Raw genomic sequence first — 22,474 nt, forward strand, 5'->3', positions numbered from 1 at the left:
TTTCTCGATTTCGATTATTCAATTTTCGGATTTTTCAATTTTTTAAATTTTGATTTTCGTTTCTCGATTTCTGGTTTTTTTCAATTTTTAAATTTCATGTTTTTGAATTTCCCAGATTTTTGCTTATTTGATTGTTCGAGTTCTCTTCCAATTTTAAATTTTCCAATTTTAAAAATTTTAGATTTCTAAATTTAGGATTTTACCATATTTCTATTTTGTCAATTCTTCGATCTTTCGAATTTTAGATTTTTCGACTTCTCGAATTTTCCTTTCTCGAGCTTCCGACTTTTTGTCGAAATTTTGATTTTTTCGACTTTTCAGTTATTCGATTTCTCACATTTTCAGTTTTGGAATCAATTCCTCGATTTTTCAGTTTTTCGATTCTTCAGTTTTTAGATTTTGGATTTTCGATTTCTAGATTTCTGGGTTTTTCAATTTTTAAATTTTAGGTTTTTGAAGTTTTCCAAATTTTTGCTTATTTGATGTTCGGAGTTTCCGATTTTCCAGTTTTAAAAATTTTAGATTTTTAAATTTCCCGATTTTTCGATTTTTTATTTCTTCGATATTTCTGTTGTCAATTCTTCGATATTTCAAATTTTCAATTTATGGATTTTTTTTTATTTAAAATTTTTCAATTTTTCAAATTTTAACCACTCGATTTTTCGATTTTGACCAATTTCGATTTCTGAATTTTTCGATTTTTCGAATTCTCGACTTTTCCATTTCTCGATTTCGATTATTCAATTTTCGGATTTTTCAATTTTTTAAATTTTGATTTTCGTTTCTCGATTTCTGGTTTTTTTCAATTTTTAAATTTCATGTTTTTGAATTTCCCAGATTTTTGCTTATTTGATTGTTCGAGTTCTCTTCCAATTTTAAATTTTCCAATTTTAAAAATTTTAGATTTCTAAATTTAGGATTTTACCATATTTCTATTTTGTCAATTCTTCGATCTTTCGAATTTTAGATTTTTCGACTTCTCGAATTTTCCTTTCTCGAGCTTCCGACTTTTTGTCGAAATTTTGATTTTTTCGACTTTTCAGTTATTCGATTTCTCACATTTTCAGTTTTGGAATCAATTCCTCGATTTTTCAGTTTTTCGATTCTTCAGTTTTTAGATTTTGGATTTTCGATTTCTGGATTTCTAGGTTTTTCGATTTTTCGTCTTTTCTGTTATGATTTCTTGACATCTTGCTTATGTGATTCTTAAAATTTTTCGACCTTTCGGATTTTAGATTTCTCGATTTTTCAACTTTTCGAATTCTCAGTTTTACAAAATTTCAATTTTGGGAAATGTTCAGTCTCTGCACTTTTCAATTTTTGGATATTTTAATTTTTTGATTCTTCGACTCATTCAATTTTTGATTTTTCGATTTTTGAAATGTTTTGATTTCAACTTTTCAATAATAAAAAATGAAAAAGTAGTAATTGTAGGAAAACCTGTACTCCTGTACATTATTTTCTTTATCTCCACCCCCAACGTAACGCAACAAAATTGAACATACTGAGCATAAAAGCGGCATAAAACACAATATAAAACCCACCCCTTCGCAATATCTATTTATCCGAACCCACTCCAAGTCGGAAATTGGCGGAACGACTTTACATTCTCAAAGCCGCCCTTAATACGTTATTAACCGCCGCCCACCCCTAATTCGCCGAACGTGCACATTATTTGTTAATTTCCGTCGTGACTTTTTCCCGCAAAATTAATTATTCCCCTTCAACTACAAGCTCCTATTGAATAAATTAGCCTCCACTTCCCAAATATGATTAATGTCTCGATTCCTGACGCGAATCCTTTATTCTCGATTTCTTGCGGTTCTTATCGCCGTATCTGGAGGCATCGCAGCCGTCGAAAGTGGCAGAAAATTGCGATAATCTGTAACGAATTTTCGCAGCTGCATTTCGCTCGGACGGGAATTTCTTCCAGCTTTATCAATCATTTCAGGCTTAGTTTTTCAGTGATAACGCAACAGTTAATTGATTGGAAGGCGACCGGGGGCGGGAATGCCACTGTATGGGTTAATCCTGATGGGATTAGGAGGATGCGGCTAATAAAAAAATAGGAGGAGGAGGATTTGCTGGGACGGTTAAGGAGACAGGGGATTTTGGGGATGGTGGTGATCGGGAGAGAAACAAAGGTGGGTTTGCTGGAGGTGAGAGTTTAGAGGGATGAAAGCGTCAAGAAATGTACTTCCGAAACGTTTAATAACGACATCATTTGTAATCGAGTCATTCTTGGAAAGGATTTGGCATTTCGACATAATTAATAAAATTAGGGTGAAGTTAGAGGGAAAATTGACGCAAGATTAATTAATTTGCTTTTAACAATCAAACACAAGGCGTCTCCGAGATTTTATAAATAAAATTCTTTCAAAAATCAATTATCAGATTCTTAAAATTCTTTTAATAATCATAAGACAATCAATCAAACATAAGGAACGTCCGAGATTCTTTCAAATAGTTTTAAAAATCAAACACAATGTTCCCAAGATTTTAAAAATTTTTTTAAAAATAAAATATCAGGGATCCATGACATTCTTTAAATTATTTAAAAAATCAAACACAAGGAAATCCGGAGATTCTTGAAAATTCTATTGAAAATCAAACATCGGAACCCCTAAAATTCTTTAAAATACTTTTAAAAATCAAACTCAGCGACTTCTGAGATTCTTTAAATTCTTTCAACAATCAAACACAGAGAACCACGGGGATTCGTCAATTTTTTTTTAAATTCTGATATTCTTTAAATAATTTTAAATATCAAACATCACGGACCTCTGAGATTCTTTAAATTATTTCAATAATCAAATATAAGGAACCCCGAAGATTCTTCAAAATTGTTTTAAAAATCAAACACAACGAACAACTGAGATTCTTCAAAACTCTTTTAAAAATCAAACATAAGGAAGTCCGAAGATACGAAGATACTTCAAAATTTAAAAAAAAAATCAAACATTGGGGATCTCTGAGATTCTTTCGATTCTTTCAACCATCAAACACAAGGAACCCCGAAGATTCTTCCAAACTCTTTTAGAAATCAAACATCAGGGGCCTCTGAGATTCATCAAAATTATTTTAAAAATCAAACATCAGAGATTCCTGATTTCGTTAAATTCTTTCAACATTCAAACACAAGGAACCCCGGAGATTCCTCAACACTTTTTTAAAAATCAAACATAAGGAACCCTGGAGATACTTCAACATTCTTTTAAAAATCAAAATTTGGAGGTCCGTGAGATTTTTTAAATACTTTAACACTCAAACACAAGGAATCCACGAGATTTATTTTTTTGATCAAACATCAGAGGCCCCTGAGATTTTTTAAATTATTTCAGTAATCAAATACAAGGAACGCCGGAGATTTTTCAAAATATTGTAAAAATCAAATATTGGGTTCCTTCAGATTTTTTAAATTCTTTTAACAGTCAAACACAAAGAATCCACCAGATTCTTTTTTTTTATCAAACATCAGAGAACCGTGAGATTCTTTAAATTATTTCAGTAATCAGATATAAGGAACCCCGAAGATTATTCAAAATTGTTTTAAAAATCAAACACAACGAACAACTGAGATTCTTCAAAACTCTTTTAAAAATCAAACATAAGGAAGTCCGGAGATACTTCAAAATTAAAAAAAAATCAAACATTGGGGATCTCTGAGATTCTTTCAATTCTTTCTTTCAACAATCAAACACAAGGAACCCCGAAGATTCTTCCAAACTCTTTTAGAAATCAAACATAAGGAACCTTAGAGATACTTAAAATTCTATTAAAAACCAAACATTGGGTCAGATAGTTTGAATGCTTTTAGCAGCCAAACACAAGGAATCCACCAGATCCTTTTTTTAAATCAAACATCAGAGGTCTCTGAGATTCTTCAAAATTATTTTAAAAATCAAACATCAGAGATTCCTGTTTTCGTTAAATTCTTTCAACATTCAAACACAAGGAACCCCGGAGATACTTCAACACTTTTTTAAAAATCAAACATAAGGAACCCCGGAGATACTTCAACATTCTTTTAAAAATCAAAATTTGGGGGTCCGTGAGATTTTTTAAATAATTTAACACTCAAACACAAGGAATCCACCAGATTTATTTTTTTAATCAAACTTCAGAGGCCCCTGAGATTCTTTAAATTATTTCAGTAATCAAATACAAGGAACGCCGGAGATTTTTCAAAATATTTTAAAAATCAAATATTGGGTTCCTTCAGATTTTTTAAATTCTTTTTACAGTCAAACACAAAGAATCCACCAGATTCTTTTTTTTTATCAAACATCAGAGAACCCTGAGATTCTTTAAATTAATTCAATAATCAAATGTAAGAAACCCCGAAGATTATTCAAAATTGTTTTAAAAATCAAACACAACGAACAACTGAGATTCTTCAAAACTCTTTTAAAAATCAAACATAAGGAAGTCCGGAGATACTTCAAAATTAAAAAAAATCAAACATTGGGGATCTTTGAGATTCTTTCAATTCTTTCTTTCAACAATCAAACACAAGGAACCCCGAAGATTCTTCCAAACTCTTTTAGAAATCAAACATAAGGAGTCTTAGAGATACTTAGAATTGTGTTAAAAAACAAACATTGGGTCAGATATTTTGAATGCTTTTACCACCCAAACACAAGGAATCCACCAGATCCTTTTTTTAAATCAAACATCAGGGGCCTCTGAGATTCTTCAAAATTATTTTAAAAATCAAACATCAGAGATTCCTGATTTCGTTAAATTCTTTCAACATTCAAACACGAGGAACCCCGGAGATTCCTCAACACTTTTTTAAAAATCAAACATAAGGAACCCCGGAGATACTTCAACATTATTTTAAAAATAAAAATTTGGGGGTCCGTGAGATTTTTTAAATTGTTTTTACAGTCAAACACAAAGATTCTTTTTTTTTTATAAAACATCAGCGACCCCTGAGATTCTTTAAATAATTTCAATAATCAAATATAAGAAACCCCGAAAATTCTTCAAAATTGTTTTAAAAATCAAACACAACGAACAACAGATTCTTTAAAACTCTTTTAAAAATCAAACATAAGGAAGTCCGGAGATACTTCAAAATTAAAAAAAATCAAACATTGGGGATCTCTGAGATTCTTTCAATTCTTTCTTTCAACAATCAAACACAAGCAACCCCGAAGATTCTTCCAAACTCTTTTAGAAATCAAACATAAGGAGTTTAGAGATATTTAAAATTCCGTTAAAAACCAAACATTGAGTCAGATAGTTTGAATGCTTTTAGCAGCCAAACACAAGGAATCCACCAGATCCTTTTTTTAAATCAAACGTCAGAGGCCTCTGAGATTCTTCAAAATTATTATAAAAATCAAACATCAGAGATTCCTGATTTCGTTAAATTCTTTCAACATTCAAACACAAGGAACCCCGGAGATTCTTCAACACTTTTTTAAAAATCAAACATAAGGAACCCCGGAGATACTTCAACATTCTTTTAAAAATCAAAATTTGGGGGTCCGTGAGATTTTTTAAATACTTTAACACTCAAACACAAGGAATCCACGAGATCTATTTTTTTAATCAAACATCAGAGGCCCCAGAGATTCTTTTAATTATTTCAGTAACCAAATACAAGGAACCCCGGAGATTTTTCAAAATTCTTTTAAAAATCAAATATTGGGGGTCCGTCAGACTTTTTAAATTCTTTTAACAGTCAAACACAAAGAATCCACCAGATTCTTTTTTTTTATCAAACATCAGAGAACCCTGAGCCTTTAAATTATTTCAATAATCAAATATAAGAAACCCCGAAGATTATTCAAAATTGTTTTAAAAATCAAACACAACGAACAACTGAGATTCTTCAAAACTCTTTTAAAAATCAAACATAAGGAAGTCCGGAGATACTTCAAAATTAAAAAAAAAAACAAACATTGGGGATCTCTGAGTTTCTTTCAATTCTTTCAACAATCAAACACAAGCAACCCCGAAGATTCTTCCAAACTCTTTTAGAAATCAAACATAAGGAGTCTTAGAGATACTTAAAATTGTGTTAAAAACCAAACATTGGGTCAGATATTTTGAATGCTTTTAGCAGCCAAACACAAGGAATCCACCAGATCCTTTTTTTAAATCAAACGTCAGAGGCCTCTGAGATTCTTCAAAATTATTATAAAAATCAAACATCAGAGATTCCTGATTTCGTTAAATTCTTTCAACATTCAAACACAAGGAACCCCGGAGATTCTTCAACACTTTTTTAAAAATCAAACATAAGGAACCCCGGAGATACTTCAACATTCTTTTAAAAATCAAAATTTGGGGGTCCGTGAGATTTTTTAAATACTTTAACACTCAAACACAAGGAATCCACGAGATTTATTTTTTTAATCAAACATCAGAGGCCCCAGAGATTCTTTTAATTATTTCAGTAACCAAATACAAGGAACCCCGGAGATTTTTCAAAATTCTTTTAAAAATCAAATATTGGGGGTCCATCAGACTTTTTAAATTCTTTAACAGTCAAACACAAAGAATCCACCAGATTCTTTTTTTTTTATCAAACATCAGGGAACCCTGAGATTCTTTAAATTATTTCAATAATCAAATATAAGAAACCCTGAAGATTATTCAAAATTCAAACATAAGGAAGTCCGGAGATACTTCAAAATTAAAAAAAAAATCAAACATTGGGGATCTCTGAGATTCTTTCAATTCTTTCTTTCAACAATCAAACACAAGGAACCCCGAAGATTCTTCCAAACTCTTTTAGAAATCAAACATAAGGAGTCTTAGAGATACTTAAAATTCTGTTAAAAACCAAACATAGGGTCAGATAGTTTAAATGCTTTTTAGGAATCCACCAGATCTATTTTTAAATCAAACGTCAGGGGCCTCTGAGATTCTTCAAAATTATTTTAAAAATCAAACATCAGAGATTCCTGGTTTCGTTAAATTCTTTCAACAATCAAACACAAGGAACCCTGGAGATACTTCAACACTTTTTTAAAAATCAAACATAAGGAACCCCGGAGATACTTCAACATTCTTTTAAAAATCAAAATTTGGGGGAGCGTGAGACTTTTTTAAATACTTTAACACTCAAACACAAGGAATCCACGAGATTTATTTTTTTAATCAAACATCAGAGGCCCCTGAGATTCTTTAAATTATTTCAGTAATCAAATACAAGGAACGCCGGAGATTTTTCAAAATTCTTTTAAAAATCAAACATTGGGGGTTCGTCAGACTTTTTAAATTCATTTAACAGTCAAACACAAAGAATCCACCAGATTATTTTTTTATCAAACATCAGGAACCTCTGAGATTCTTTAAATTATTTTAATAATCAAGTATAAGGAACCCCGAAGATTCTTCAAAAGTGTTTGAAAAATCAAACACCAGGGATCAGGGATTTTGTTAAATACTTTCGACAATCATACACAAGGAACCCCGAAGATTCTTCAACACTTTTTTAAAAATCAAACTTAAGGAACCCCAGAGATACTTCAACATTCTTTTAAAAATCAAAATTTGGGGGTCCGTGAGATTTTTAAATACTTTAACACTCAAACACAAGGAATCCATTTTTAATCAAACATCAGAGCCCTGAGATTCTCTAAATTATTTCAATAATCAAACACAAGAAACCCCGAAAATTATTTAAAATTCTTTTAAAAATCAAACATCAGGGGCCCCGAGATTCTGAAAATTCTTTCAACAATCAAACATAAGAAACCCCGGAGGTTCATCAAAATTCTTTTAAAAATCAAACGTCAGAGATTCGTAGTTCTTTTAAATTCTTTCGAAAATCAAACAGAATTAACCCCGTAGATTCCTCAAAACTCTTTTAAAAATCAAACATCAGGGATCCAGGAGATAGTTCAAAATTCTTTTAAAAATTAAATATTAGGGGTCCGTGAAATTTGTTAAATACTTTTAACAGTCAAACACACGGAACCAACGAGATTTTTTTTTTTTCTAAATCAAACATCAGGAGCCCCGAGATTCTTTAGTCTTTCGTTGAAAGTTGCAAAATCTAAAAATTGAAAAGTTCAAAAATCGGAAAAAATTAAAAAAATAAAACTCGAAAAGTTACATTTCGGAAAATTGAACGAAAAAAAAAAGAAAATTGTGAAAATGAAAAAATTAAATTGAAAAAACAAAAAATTGACGAAACAAGAAAAATGAAGAACTGGAAAATTGCAAAGAAACGAATGATTCGAAAAATTGAAAAAAATAAAGAAAAAAATAAATCGAGAAGCTCTAAAAAAGGAGGATTTGAGGAGGCTTTGTTGAGCAATATTTTAAATCCCTGTGTAAAAATACTTCTGTATTTACCCACAAACAAACATTATTGTTATTATTATTAAGTTGTCACTCCATGACTGACACTATCATCCAACAGATGTTTGTTTCTCTTACCCCCCGACCAAACACCACTCCCAGCCCCACCTCCACAATCCCCAACCCCTCACCCCCCAAATCCAATTAACTCTCTCTCCTCCTCGTCCATTTTTTCCCTCCCGAAAATAATGAAACCTGGTAAAAAATGTATCGCTCCGCTCCATATTTCACCCACATGACAGATTTTTTATCTCTCGATAATGATGCACCCAGGATTACGCCGCTGCGTTAATTACTCCGGTAAACCCCGACCGGCGCTCTCCGGCACGCACCCACCTCCAGAGGTGGAGCGCGTCCTCTGTTTACTCAGACGTCAGCGTCTTGACGCCACCGGGTTCCAGGATGCGCTCTGCGACAGGTGGCCACCGGTCACGTGGTGCGCCGCTCTATACAGGGTGACGAAAAATTGTGCAATGAGCCCGTTTTGACAGCGTACGCACCAAAAGCCTATATATACGAAGCCGCCTCCTTCGCCGCATCACAGATATCACAGCAAGCGCCGTGTAACAATCGAGATATCTAGTCGGCTCTGATCGAGTGACAGTGCGCGGTCAAAATGAATACGGTCACTGTGTGTGTGTTCACCTTGGTTTTGGTGATGAGTGTACAGAACGTCTTCGCCGGACCCAGATACAGGTAGGGGAAAATAAAAATTTTTGTCGTGACTCGCGAGGGCTCGCACTCCAAATCGCTCAACCCTCGCCTACTCGATTATAAATTAACGTGGTTTCGAATAAGCTTGATTTTGCTTAAAGTCGTGTTGTTGCATCATGTCGTTCTTGCAGGGTCAAGCGGGTCTCGGACGCCCATCTGGCGGACCTCCAGTCCAGAATAGCCCTCAACAATAAAATCAAAGGCATCTCGATTACCATGCCGGTGGGAGGCGGCCGGATCGACCCCCTCAGGATGTAAGTACCCCCCTGGATTTTTTTTGTCAAGTCGGCTAAATTTGCGTTTTTCCAGAGGGCGAAGGCGCCGATCGCAGTCCAGATTTCTTGACGTGCTTTTCAACCAATCGGAGGAAGATAAGGGTGACCCTGTCGAGCTGAACGATTACGACAGCCTAATCCAGAGATTAAGGAACTTCGAATAATCTCGTTTCGTTTTTTTGTGATTGGTTGTGAGAGTTTTTATGATAGAAGAGTGTATTGTAAATTATTTTAACAAACAGTATTACCTATTACTTAAGTAGCTCTATTCTAGTCCATTATTTATTTTAATTTATTCTGTTTTGTAATCTCGGGCCTGAGGGCCGTTTTGTACGATTGTTTGCACGTTATTGTTATTTTTTTACGACATTAAAGAACTAGAACAGTTTTTGTTTTTTTATTTCAGATCAAAAGGTGCGAGTGTTTGCATTCTGTGAACGTTATTGTTTAAGTAGTTTAACTTGTTGTAAACCTGACTTAAGTCTGTATTGTGTGCTGTGAACTTGACTTAGTAGCGGAAATGTCAATGTCAAACTGTCGTATAAAGCAACATATAAAACTTGTACACACACAATTTTCTCCGCACACCACTCAAATTTATCTTTTATGGACACCTGACACAAAGTACTGCGTTTCGAAACAGTTGTAAACTAGCACATAAAAATCTATCTTTTCTTTGATGAATCACACGTCTTTGCGTGGAAAAATATTTTCGTGGTAGAAGCTGTGACGTAGGAGGGTTATAAAAGGCGGAATGTCAACAGACGTCTTGCATTTTCAAAGAACTGATAGAAAATAGAAAATACAAGTGTTTACAATGTGTAAAAATGTTGTTTGAAATATATGTGTAATGTACATTAGGGTTTGTTTGAATATCAATAATGACGTTTTGGGTGAATAATGGTGAAGGTAAATAGCACGTGGATGCGCGTTGGCAGGGTGGGTAGTGAGGAGGTGTGGTAATGCAGTTGCGTAACCTTTGTAACTACGCACCTGGAGTTGGCGCGGGTTTTGCGGTGGCGGCGCCATCTAGCGGTGGGTGTCGCGAAGCGGAGTGGGGAGATGGAATCGCGCCACTTTGGTGATAACAGGACTCTTATTTGATACGAATTCGGTTATTATTGATTGAGGACTGGAGCTAACTGACTAAAGTTGGCTGCATTTCAACTAATGTTTTACTACTCGTGGAAATGACATAAAAGTTTAAATAGAATGTCAATGGATGTCAAAAGGAATTTTTATGAGTCACAAACGTCAATTTTAGATCAGATTTGTTTTCCTGTTGTAGAATGCAAGTGTTTATATCCTGTGAACGGGATTTTCGGGTGACGCCTCAGGTAAAGTCTCCCGCACATGGAAATAAAAAGACAGAGCAGAAACTTAACCTCAAAATTAATTTTTCATTTTTCCATTTTTTTTAAACAATTTTTCGATATTACCTTTCGATTTTATAATTTTTCAAATGTTCAATCTTTAATTTTTTAATTCCTCGGTTTCTCGATTTTTAAATTTTTTAGTTTTCAAATTTTTGGATTTCTCAATGATCTGATTTTCCAATTTCTTTAATTCACAATATTTCGATTTTTTTTTATTTTCACTTTTTCGATTTTTGTTTTTGTCAATTTTTAATTATGTATTTCAATTTTTCGTTTCCTAATTTTTCAAGTTCTTGATTTGCAATTTTTAGATTTTTCATTTTATTATTTTTCGGTTTTTCATTTTTTATTTTTCAGTTTTAGAAATCTGCAATTTTTACATTTTCTTGATTCGAAAAGTTAAGTTGGAAAATCGAAAAATTGAAAAACCGAAAAAATGACCAGTCCAAAAATTACAAATCGAAGCAATGAAAAACGAAAAACTTGGAAAAACTAAAAATCGAGAAACTCTAAATCAAAAATTTATTAATCAAAAAATTGGAACTAAAAAGAAATGGATCGAATCGAAAAATCGGAAAATCCAAAAACTATAGCATCCAAAAATGGGTGATAGTTTTTCGACTTGAAAATCGAAAAACTAAAAAGTTTTAACATCCAATAAAATTTAAAACCGAAAGATCGGAAATTTTTCGAAATTACAATTTTTCATTATTCGTTTTTTCAGTCTCCCATTTCATAATTTTTCGATTCCTCAAATTTTCAAGGTTTTGGTTTCTAATTTTCATTTTTCCGACCTTTTCATTTTATATCAGAGTTTTTCGTTTTTTCACATCCTTTATTTTCGCAATACAGATTTCTTTCGATTGTATAACTTTTCAAATGTTTTTTTAATTTTTTAATTCCGCGGTTTCTCAATTTTTAAATTTTTTAGTTTTCAAATTTTTGGATTTCTCATGATCTGATTTTCCAATTTCTTCAATCCTCAATATTTCGAATTTACAATATTTGTTTTTTTTTACACTTTTTCGATTTCTGATTTTGTCAATTTTTAATTATTTCAATTTTTCGTTTCCTAATTTTCCAAGTTCTTGATTTGCAATTTTTAGATTTTTCATTTTATTCTTTTTCGGTTTTTCATTATTTATTTTTCAATTTTAGAAATCTGCAATTGTTCCATTTTCTTGATTCGAAGAATTGGAAAATCGAAAAACTGAAAAACCGAAAAAATGACCAATCCAAAAATTACAAATCGAAGCAATGAAAAACGAAAAACATGGAAAAACCAAAAATCGAGAAACTCTAAATCAAAAATTTATTAATCAAAAAATTGGAACTAAGAAGAAAAAAATGGATCGAATCGAAAAATTGGAAAATCAAAAATTATAGGATCCAAAAATCGGTAATTCAGTTTTTCGACTAGAAAATCGAAAAATTAAAAAGTTTTAAAATCCAATAATTAAAAAACGGAAAAATTGAAAAATTTTAAATTGAAGAGTTGAAAAACAAATAAAAATTCAAAAATTTAAAACCGAAATATCGCAAATTTTTCGAAATTACAATTTTTCATTACTCGATTTTTCAGTCTCCCATTTCATAATTTTTCGATTCCTGAAATTTTCAAGTTTTTGGTTTTTATTTTTCGTTTTTCCGACCTTTTCATTTTATATCAGAGTTTTTCGTTTTTTCACATCCCTTATTTTCGCAATACAGATTTCTTTCGATTGTATTACTTTTCAAATATTCGATTTTTAATTTTTTAATTCCGCGGTTTCTCAATTTTTAAATTTTTCAGTTTTCAAATTTTTGGATTTCTCATGAACTGATTTTCCAATTTCTTTAATCCTCAATATTTCGAATTTAAAGTATTTGTTTTTTATTATTTTACACTTTTTCGATTTTCAATTTTGTCAATTTTTAATTATGTATTTCAATTTTTCGTTTCCTAATTTTTCAAGTTCTTGATTTGCAATTTTTAGATTTTTCATTTTATTCTTTTTCGGTTTCTCTTTATTATTTATTTTTCAATTTTAGAAATCTGCAATTTTCCATTTTCTTGATTCGAAAAGTTGAAAAATCGAAAAATTGAAAAACCGAAAAAATGACCCATCCAAAAATTACAAATCGAAGCAATGAAAAACGAAAAACACGGAAAAACTAAAAATCGAGAAACTCTAAATCAAAAATTTATTAATCAAAAAATTGGAACTAAGAAGAAAAAAATGAATCGAATCGAAAAATTTGAAAATCAAAAATTATAGGATCCAAAAATTGGTAATTCAGTTTTTCGACTCGAAAATCGAAAAATTAAAAAGTTTTAAAATCCAATAATTAAAAAACGGAAAAATTGAAAAATTTGAAATTGAAGAGTTGAAAAACAAATTAAAATTCAAAAATTTAAAACCGAAATATCGCAAATTTTTCGAAATTACAATTTTTCATTACTCGATTTTTCAGTCTTCCATTTCATAATTTTTCGATTCCTGAAATTTTCAAGTTTTTGGTTTTTATTTTTCATTTTTCCGACTTTTCATTTTACATCAGAGTTTTTCGTTTTTTCACATTCTTTATTTTCGCAATACAGATTTCTTTCGATGGTATAACTTTTCAAATGTTTGATCTTTAATTTTTTAATTCCGCTATTTCTCAATTTTTAAATTTTTCAGTTTTCAAATTTTTGGATTTTTCATGATCTGATTTTCCAATTTCTTTAATCCTCAATATTTCGAATTTACAATATTTGTTTTTTTTTATTTTACACTTTTTCGATTTTCGATTTTGTCAATTTTTAATTATTTCAATTTTTCGTTTCCTAATTTTTCAAGTTCTTGATTTGCAATTTTTAGATTTTTCATTTTATTCTTTTTCGGTTTCTCATTATTTATTTTTCAGTTTTAGAAATCTGCAATTTTTCCATTTTCTTGATGCGAAAAGTTGAAAAATTAAAAAAATTTAGAAAATAAAAAACCAAAACGAAAAATTGCAAATGGAAAATTTGAAGAAATCGAAAAATGAAGAAACAAGAAAAATGAAAAACATTTAGTAAAATTGAAAAAAAAAGAAAAATTGAAAAACTGAAAAAATGAACAATCCAAAAAGTGCAAAATCGAAAAAGAGAAAAATCGAAAAATTACAAATGGAAGCAATAAAAAGCGAAAAACCGGAAAAACTAAAAATCGAGGAATTTTAAATCAAAATTTAATTAATCAAAACATTGAAACTAAGAAGAAAAAACGGATCGATTCAAAAATTTGGAAAATCCAAAAATTATAGCATCCAAAAATTAAAAAATTGTAAAGTCGAATATTTATAATTTCAGTGATAGTTTTTCCACTTGACAATTAGTTTCAAATTCCAATAATTGAAAAATGAAAAAATTGAAAATATTAAAAATTTTACATGAAAACATGGGGAATTTATTAAATCAGAAAATGACAACTAGAAAAATTGCAATTCAAAAATTGATTAACCTAAAATTTGAAAAATCAAGAAACTGAAAAAGCTGAAATTGAAAAATTTAAAAAAAAATCAAAAATTGAGAAATAGGGGGTTTATAAAAGTAAAAGAAAATAAAAAGCAGAATCCAACCAAAAAATTGCAAATCGAAAAATTCAAGAAATGAAAAATTCTAAAATCGTAAAATGAAAATGTATAAAAAATTATAAAATTGTTATTATTAAGATTATTACACATTTAAAATAAATACTGAAAAATATTGCCGAATCAAAAATTGAAAAAACGTAAATAAAAAAATTAAAAAAGTTGAAAAATTTAAAAATCCAAAAATTGTCATCAGGTAAAGTCTCATGGATATGGAAATAAAAAATTAATTTTTCATTTTGCCATTTTACAATGATTCGGTTTCATAATTTTCCTTTTTTCACCTTTAATTTTTTCGATTCTTCAATTTTTCGGTTTAAAATTCTTCAATTTACCAATTTTTCGATATAACAATTTTTGATTATTCGATTTTTCAGTCTCCCATTTTTTAATTTTTCGGTTTTTCAATTTTTCGTTTCCTCAAATTTTCAAGTTTTTGATTCTGATTTTTCATTTTTCCGACTTTTTCATTTTCATTTTCTCGATTTCATATAACAGTATTTCGTTTTTTCATTTCCTTTATTTTTGCCATATTTCTTACGATTTTCTAATTTTTCAAATGTTCAGTGTTTACGTATAAATTTTTCAGTTTTGAAATTTTTAGTTTTCTCAATGATCTGATTTTTCAATTTCTTGAATTCTCAATATTTCGGTTTTACAATATTTAGTTTTTGATTTGCAATTTTTAGATTTTTCGTTTTTCATTGTTTATTTTTCAATTTTACAAATCTGCAATTTTTCCATTTTATTGATCCGAAAACTTAAAAAATGAAAAAATGAACAATCCAAAAATTGCAAAATCGAAAAATTGCAAATCGAAACAATGAAAAACGTAAAACATGGGAAAACTAAAAATCGAGGAACTTTTTTTAAATTGAAAAATTAATGAATAAAAAAATTGGAACTGAGAAGAAAAAATGGATCGAATCGAAAATTTGGAAAATCCAACAATTGTAGCTACAAAAAATTGAAATATGTAAAGTCGATTGCAATTGAAATTAAAAAATTTCACATTAAAAAATACGCAAATTAAAAGATCAGGTCGTTGAAACTTGATAATCGAAAAATTAATAAACAAATTAATGAAAAAGTTTAAAAATGCAGTAATTGAAAAATGGAAAAATTCTAAAATCGTACAATTGAAAATGTGAAAAATTTTAGAAACTATAAATACCATATTAATACTTATTTAAAATGAAACATTGCAAATCAAAAATAAAAAAAAAAATGATAAATTGAAAACCAAAAAAGTTGAAAAATCGAAATCGAAAAATTGAAAAATCCAAAAATTGAAAAATTTCACATAGAAAAATAGGTAAATTACAAAAAAATTTTAAAATCGGAACATCCAATGAAAAACAAAAAAAAATTCCAAAACCGCAAAACTGAAAAAGTGAAAATAGTTTTAAATTATAATTATTATTATTACATTTTTAAAATCAAAGATTGCCAATCAAAAATTGAAGAAATCAAAACTGAAAAAATCGAGAAACTGAAAAATATAGAATTGATACAAATTTACCATTTCAAATATGTTTAGGGTTTTTTTTGTGAAAAGATGACTACACATATTAAGAAAAACATGCAAAATGTAAGCCCCGCCCACCCACCCTATCTCAATTGTGATGATTTTTTTTATTCGTCGTGAGTCAAGGAGGCGAAGCTTAACTGCAAAATCCTTATTTCTTTTCGACAAATTAAAAACATGTTTTTGAGTATCGTGTAGTTCAAAGAATACTATGTATATTAAGAAAAAATTAAAGCCAAAGATTAGGCTCCACCCATACACGCCCCGAACTCAATTGCCAATTGTGATGAATTTTTCATTCGTTGTCAGATCGAGGGGCGGAGCTTAACTGCAAGATTCACTTTTGTCTACACGAATTTACCATTTTAACATGTTAAGAAAAGAGACAAAATATAAGCCCCGCCCACCCGCCCCATCTCAATTGTGATGATTTTTTTTTTAATCGTCGAGAGTCAAATAAGCGAAATTTAATTGCAAAATCCCTATTAGTTCTCTGCAGAAATTACCATGCAAGACATATTTTGGAGTTTCGTCTTATTCAAAAAATTCTATATATATATTAAGATAAAATTAAAGCCAAAGATTAAGTTCCACCTATACCTGCCCTGATCTAAATAGTAATGCAGTTTTCATTCGCTGGCAGATCTAGGGGCGGAGCCTAATTAAAAAATCCAATTTCTTTACACAAATTTGCCATTTTAAACGTGTTTTAAGTTTCTAAGAATAAAAAAATCATCACAATTGAGATTGGGTGGGTGGGCGGGGTTTATATTTTGCCTTCTTTTCTTAATATACTTAGTATTCTTCGAACAACACGATACTCAAAAACATGTTTTTAATTTGTTGTAACGAGAACAGTATTTTGCAGCTAAGCTCCGCCCTCTTGGTTCACAGCGAATAATAAAAATCATCACAATTGAGATCGGGCGGGTGGGCGGGCTTACATTTTGACAATTTGTTTTCATACGTGTAGACTTCTTTTCACAACATGAAACTTAAAACATGTTTCAAATGGAAAATTTGTATAAGGAAATGTCTCTTTGGCAATTAGGCTCCGCCCTATAAAGGCAAAATCCATAAAAATGTGCCATCTTAACCAAGTTATAGGATTCTTGTTATGAAAAAATGGCTATGTATATTAAGAAAAAAATAGGCAAAATATAAGCCCCGCCCCCCACCCTATTTCAATTCTGATGATTTTTTTATTCGTCCTAAGCCGAGGGGCGGAGCCCAATGGTAAAATCCATATTTCGTTAAAAAAATTTACCATTTTAAACGTTTAAGTTTCTAAGAATAAAAAAGGGTCATCGCAATTGAGATTGGGTGGGTGGGCGGGGATAAAAATCAAAAACTTGAAAATTTGAGGAATCGAAAAATTGAACAAGCGAAACTGAAAAGTCGAATAATGAAAAATTGCTAAATTGAAGAATTTTAAATCGAAAAATTGAAGAATTTGGGAGTAAAGAAATTGAAAAATCGAAAAATGAATCATTGAAAATGGAAAAATGAAAATGAGAAAAAAAATGAATTTTTTGAAAATTTTTAGACGACTGTTTCAAAAATGAAATTTTCGACCCATTTTTGATGATTTGCGATTTTATAAGATTATTATAGAGGTTATGTTTGTCCAGTAAAATGTATTTTTCAATTTTTCAACTTTTTTAATTTTTTTACTTTTAGGTTTCTTCAATTTCTGATCAGTCAATTTTTTTTTAGTTTTTATTTTAAATACTTATGTAATAATGTTATTAATAACAATTTTAAAATTTGTTGCACTTTTTCAATCTTACGATTTTAGAATTTTTCAATTTTTCCAACTTTCGGTTTTTTAATATTCTGATTTTATAAGTTTCCTATTTTTTTTTGTAATTTTTCAATTTTTGGATTTTTCAATTTCCCCATTTGCAATATTTCGGTTTGCAATTTTTAATTTTTTTTTCAGTTCTTCAATTTTAGATTTGCAATTTTTCTAGTTTTCATTTTAAAAATGCAATAATAATTATAATTTAAAAATCATCATTATTCAATTTAAAACTTTTGAATTTTTTTGATTTTTCATTCAATGTTCCGATTTTATAATTTATTGTTTTTTCAATTTCAGTTTTTTAAATTTTGAAGAATTTTTCGATTTGCCATTTTTCAGTTTTTATTTCTTTTTTGTATCTTCAATTTTTAGATTTTGCAATTTCACAAGTTTTATATTCGGTTTTTTATTTGCTTTATTATTTACCATTTTAAACGTTTTACGTTTCTACGAATAAAGAAGAGTCATCACAATTGAGATTGGGTGGGTGGGCGGGGTTTATATGGCCTTCTTTTCTTAATTAAGTATATTAATGTCGATTAGGCAATTAGGCTCCGTCCCATAAAGGCAAAATTCATAAAAATGTACCATCTTAACCAAGTTTTAAAATCCTTGTTATGAAAAGATGGCTATGTACATTAAGGAAAACGAGGCAAAATATAAGCTCCACCCACCCACCCCATCTCAATTCTGATGATTCTTTTGTATTCGTCGTAAGCCGAGGGGCTGAGCCTAATTGCAAAATCCATATTTCGTTACAAAAATTTGCCATTTTAAACGTTTTAAGTTTCTACGAATAAAGGAGAATGATCACAATTGAGATGGGGTGGGTGGGCGGGGTTCATATTTTGCCTTTTTTTCTTATTATACGTAGTATTCCTTGAATAAGACGATACTAACAAACATGTTTTTAATTTCTTGTAAAGAAATGAGTATTTTGCAGCTAAGCTCCGCCCTCTTGGTTCACGGCGAATAAAAAAATCATCACAATTGAGATTGGGTGGGTGGGCGGGGTTTATATTTTGCTATTTGTTTTAAAATGTTTAAACTTCTTTTCATAACATAAAACTTAAAACATATTAAAAATGGAAACTTTGTATAATGAAATATCGATTTTGTAATTTTAGCTCCGTCTCATAATTGCAAAAACCATATTTACTTGCAAAAATGTATCATTTTAACGATGTTTTAAGCTCCACCCGCCCCTCCAGCTCAGTTCTGATGATTTTTTTTATTCGTCGGATGAAATACAACAGCAAGAGTGTGGAAGAAAATCCGAAAGATATCTTCATCGAGAATTATGAAGGAACTTCAGAAGTTAAAAATAGCCGAATAACGTTGATTAATGAAGAAAGTAGAAAAGTAGTGGAACAGTTGCATAATTATAAAAAATAAAAAATAATAAAATATCGTAGTAATATTAATGTCGCAATATGTTCAAAATTAAATTAAAAGAATGAATCTGGAATTCCTAGACTATAAATGCCCGTAACTTAACCTCAAGATTAATTTTATTGGAAGAAAAACAAAATACAAAAGTAAATAGATAAAATAAATGTTGGGTTTAAATTAAACAAAACTTGGGTTTACCGAAATAATTACAAACCGCGATGACAGTTAAATTATCATTATTAACCACAAACGTCAATTCAGTGTTAGTATCCGCCGAACCACGCAGCGTCCCCATCCGCTGAACCCCAACCGCTATCGATTCGCCTTCAGCGCACACTCCCACTATTTACGCATCACCTGAAAAAGGACAACCCCATCCCGTCGCTCGCGCGCGCGACAGAGACGCCCGCTGCGCGCACGCGCATTGGTCCCTTCTCGCTCCGCGAGACAGAGACAGCCGCATCTGCCCCCAGCGCGCCCGACAAAGACCCCGCATCGCCCGTCGCCAATCCAAAATGGCGGCTGACAACTGATCGGTATTTTGTTCATCGGCCGTTACCAAAGTGAAAACGAAAACAAAACCGGCCCTAGACCTCGTCCCAGTGCTCGAAGATGTGCAACGTGACGTGAAAGTCGGCCCTTTCCGCCCTTCTCGCCCTCCGCCGCCCCCCTCGCGCTGATGCTTTCCGGACAATGGCGGTTACAATACGTTGTTTTGAGTGCATTTGTGTACGTGCGAGTGCTTCGCTCCGGCTTCGCCCCGATCTAGAGTGTTGATGTGTCGGCTGTCGCTGTTCATTTGTCTAACTATGAATACTGTCAATGCCGGCGACAACGTCTACGATTTCAGCAATGAGGAGAACTCGGCCAAGTGGAAAGGGGTGCTCACCGCCGCCCTGAAGAGGGTAAGGGGGAGGGGGCCGGGGGCCGGGCCCCCGGACGGGGCCCGGGCTCCGGCCCGCAAATGTCAACGGCGAGACGGTTGGCAACACCGCGCCCGGCAACTGGCACGAGTTTGAATTTGGGGTGGGGGTGGGGGCTGGGGATGGGTGGCTTGGGGCGGGGGTGGATGGGTTGTGTTTTGACAGTTGGGGTGACGTCACGGATGGGTACTTCCGTGAGGATTTTTTTTATGGTTATTATAAATAATTTCGCCGCCAGTTTTATTAAACGTGTTTAGGTTGTGCAATATTATATAAAAAGGTGAAATTAATCATGGGAGCTGTTAAATACCGGTCACGACACGCGAAGTGTACAGGCTGGTCTATAACCGACAGGGACAAGTTTAATGATAAGTTGAACAGTATGCAAAAGACGGTTGCTTTTCACGATTGTTTGATTATAGGATCTTGTTTCGCTTGACTTGGGTGACTCATACCGAAATAAAATAATTGAACTCTAAAGGTTATGACCCTATTCGAGAACTGTCGCATGTCACATGCACCCTGCATAATTAAACATCATTGGAGCGTCTTCAATTGGTACTGAGTCATTCTACGTCATAGTGCATTTTTTTTTTAAATACCATTATAGTCCGGAAAAAGTGACCTAGAAATCTTTGACATTTAACAGAATTGTTAGAAGTGTCAGTTTTATTATACACAAAGTGAGGTTAAGTTGCACCATCGTAAATTGTTACAAAAAATTAAGTCCAACTTGATCATTTTTTTGATTTTTTTTTATTCAAGTGTGGTGCAGACGGTAAAACTCCAGCCAAACTTTGTCTAGTTATCCCCACCAACAATGTGATGACGTCACCTGAAAATGATACATATACTTTTTGAAAATTTTTTGGAAAATTTGTTTCCATTTTTTTTTGGGTTCCTTAAAGAATTACAGGAAAATTGATTTCAGATTACTGATTTATATCGAATTTTTTTACAAGCTAATCGGGTTTTCAATTGAATAAAGTCCGTTTTAACATTTTTTTGGAAAATTTTCGAAAACTGTTTGCTCGAATTTGTCGATTATTTAAAGAGTTCTGGTTAAAAAGACTTCAGATTCATAATCTCTGGAAAATTGGCTAGAAGTTTGTGTTTTTCTCCATTTGAATTAGATCCTTTCTATACTTATTGAAAAATTTTTGGAAAATTTGTTTCCATTTTTTTTTTGGGTTCCTTAAAGAATTACAGGAAATTGATTTCAGATTACTGATTTATATAGAATTTTTTTACAAGCTAATCGGGTTTTCAATTGAATAAAGTCCGTTTTTTAACATTTTTTTGGAAAATTTTCGAAAACTGTTTGCTCGAATTTGTCGATTATTTAAAGAGTTCTGGTTAAAAAGACTTCAGATTCATAATCTCTGGAAAATTGGCTAGAAGTTTGTTTTTTCTCCATTTGAATTAGATCCTTTCTATACTTATTGAAAAATTTTCGGAAAATTTGTTTCCATTTTTTTTTTGGGTTCCTTAAAGAATTACAGGAAAATTGATTTCAGATTACTGATTTATGTAGAATTTTTTACAAGCTAATCGGGTTTTCAATTGAATAAAGTCCGTTTTAACATTTTTTTGAAAAATTTTCGAAAACTGTTTGCTCGAATTTGTCGATTATTTAAAGAGTTCTGGTTAAAAAGACTTCAGATTCATAATCTCTGGAAAATTGGCCAGAAGTTTGTTTTTTTCTCCATTTGAATTAGATCCTTTCTATACTTCCTGAAAAATTTTTGGAAAATTTGTTTCCATTTTTTTTTGGGTTCCTTAAAGAATTACAGGAAAATTGATTTCAGATTACTGATTTATATAGACTTTTTTTACAAGCTAATCGGGTTTTCAATTGAATAAAGTCCGTTTTAACATTTTTTTGGAAAATTTTCGAAAACTGTTTGCTCGAATTTGTCGATTATTTAAAGAGTTCTGGTTAAAAACACTTCAGATTCATAATCTCTGGAAAATTGGCTAGAAGTTTGTGTTTTTCTCCATTTGAATTAGATCCTTTCTATACTTATTGAAAAATTTTTGGAAAATTTGTTTCCATTTTTTTTTGGGTTCCTTAAAGAATTACAGGAAAATTGATTTCAGATTACTGATTTGTATAGAATTTTTTTACAAGCTAATCGGGTTTTCAATTGAATAAAGTCCGTTTTAACATTTTTTTGGAAAATTTTCGAAAACTGTTTGCTCGAATTTGTCGATTATTTAAAGAGTTCTGGTTAAAAAGACTTCAGATTCATAATCTCTGGAAAATTGGCTAGAAGTTTGTTTTTTTCTCCATTTGAATTAGATCCTTTCTATACTTTTTGAAAAATTTTTGGAAAATTTGTTTACATTTTTTTTGTGTTCCTTAAAAAATTACAGGAAAATTGATTGCAGATTACTGATTTATGTAGAATTTTTTTACAAGCTACTGGAATTTTCAATTGAATAAAGTCCGTTTTAGCATTTTTTTGGAAAATTTTTGAAAACTGCTCGATTTTGTAATTTATGGAAAATAAACAAAGTTTGGTTTTTTCTCCATTTGA

At 31.1% G+C, this 22,474-nt stretch overlaps 2 protein-coding genes and 1 long non-coding RNA gene across 3 annotated transcripts in view; 2 read left to right on the top strand and 1 right to left on the bottom strand.

Annotated features, from left to right (window-relative positions):
• The window catches only part of LOC135140723 (uncharacterized), a 134,201-nt gene that overhangs the window by 74,587 nt on the left and 37,140 nt on the right, over positions 1-22,474 (bottom strand). The window lies entirely within an intron of this gene.
• On the top strand, positions 8,761-9,702 carry LOC135140568 (uncharacterized). Its single transcript, XM_064071177.1, has 3 exons — positions 8,761-9,021; positions 9,171-9,293; positions 9,349-9,702. The coding sequence occupies exons 1-3, from the start codon at positions 8,942-8,944 to the stop codon at positions 9,476-9,478; spliced, it is 333 nt and encodes a 110-aa protein (XP_063927247.1). The 5' UTR covers positions 8,761-8,941; the 3' UTR covers positions 9,479-9,702.
• Trna:q:34e (Son of sevenless) overlaps positions 19,494-22,474 on the top strand; it is a 62,844-nt gene continuing 59,863 nt past the window's right edge. Inside the window, exon 1 of the mRNA XM_064071382.1 lies at positions 19,494-19,916. Coding sequence (XP_063927452.1) covers positions 19,788-19,916 — 129 coding nt within the window. The 5' untranslated portion in view covers positions 19,494-19,787. The remainder of the gene's footprint in view (positions 19,917-22,474) is intronic.

Source organism: Zophobas morio, unplaced genomic scaffold (assembly GCF_036711695.1).
Source record: "Zophobas morio isolate AGI-343-1 ecotype UQ-CSIRO unplaced genomic scaffold, CSIRO_AGI_Zmor_V1 ptg000040l, whole genome shotgun sequence".
Lineage (NCBI taxonomy): Eukaryota > Metazoa > Arthropoda > Insecta > Coleoptera > Tenebrionidae > Zophobas > Zophobas morio.

What these genes read in the sequence shown, in the direction of transcription:
- LOC135140568 (XM_064071177.1), top strand. Translation starts at nt 8,942, where the DNA reads ATGAATACGGTCACTGTGTGTGTGTTCACCTTGGTTTTGGTGATGAGT. An exon ending in TTCGCCGGACCCAGATACAG is followed by an intron (nt 9,022 to 9,170) that starts GTAGGGGAAAAT and finishes TCGTTCTTGCAG; the next exon opens with GGTCAAGCGGGTCTCGGACG. An exon ending in CGGATCGACCCCCTCAGGAT is followed by an intron (nt 9,294 to 9,348) that starts GTAAGTACCCCC and finishes GCGTTTTTCCAG; the next exon opens with AGGGCGAAGGCGCCGATCGC.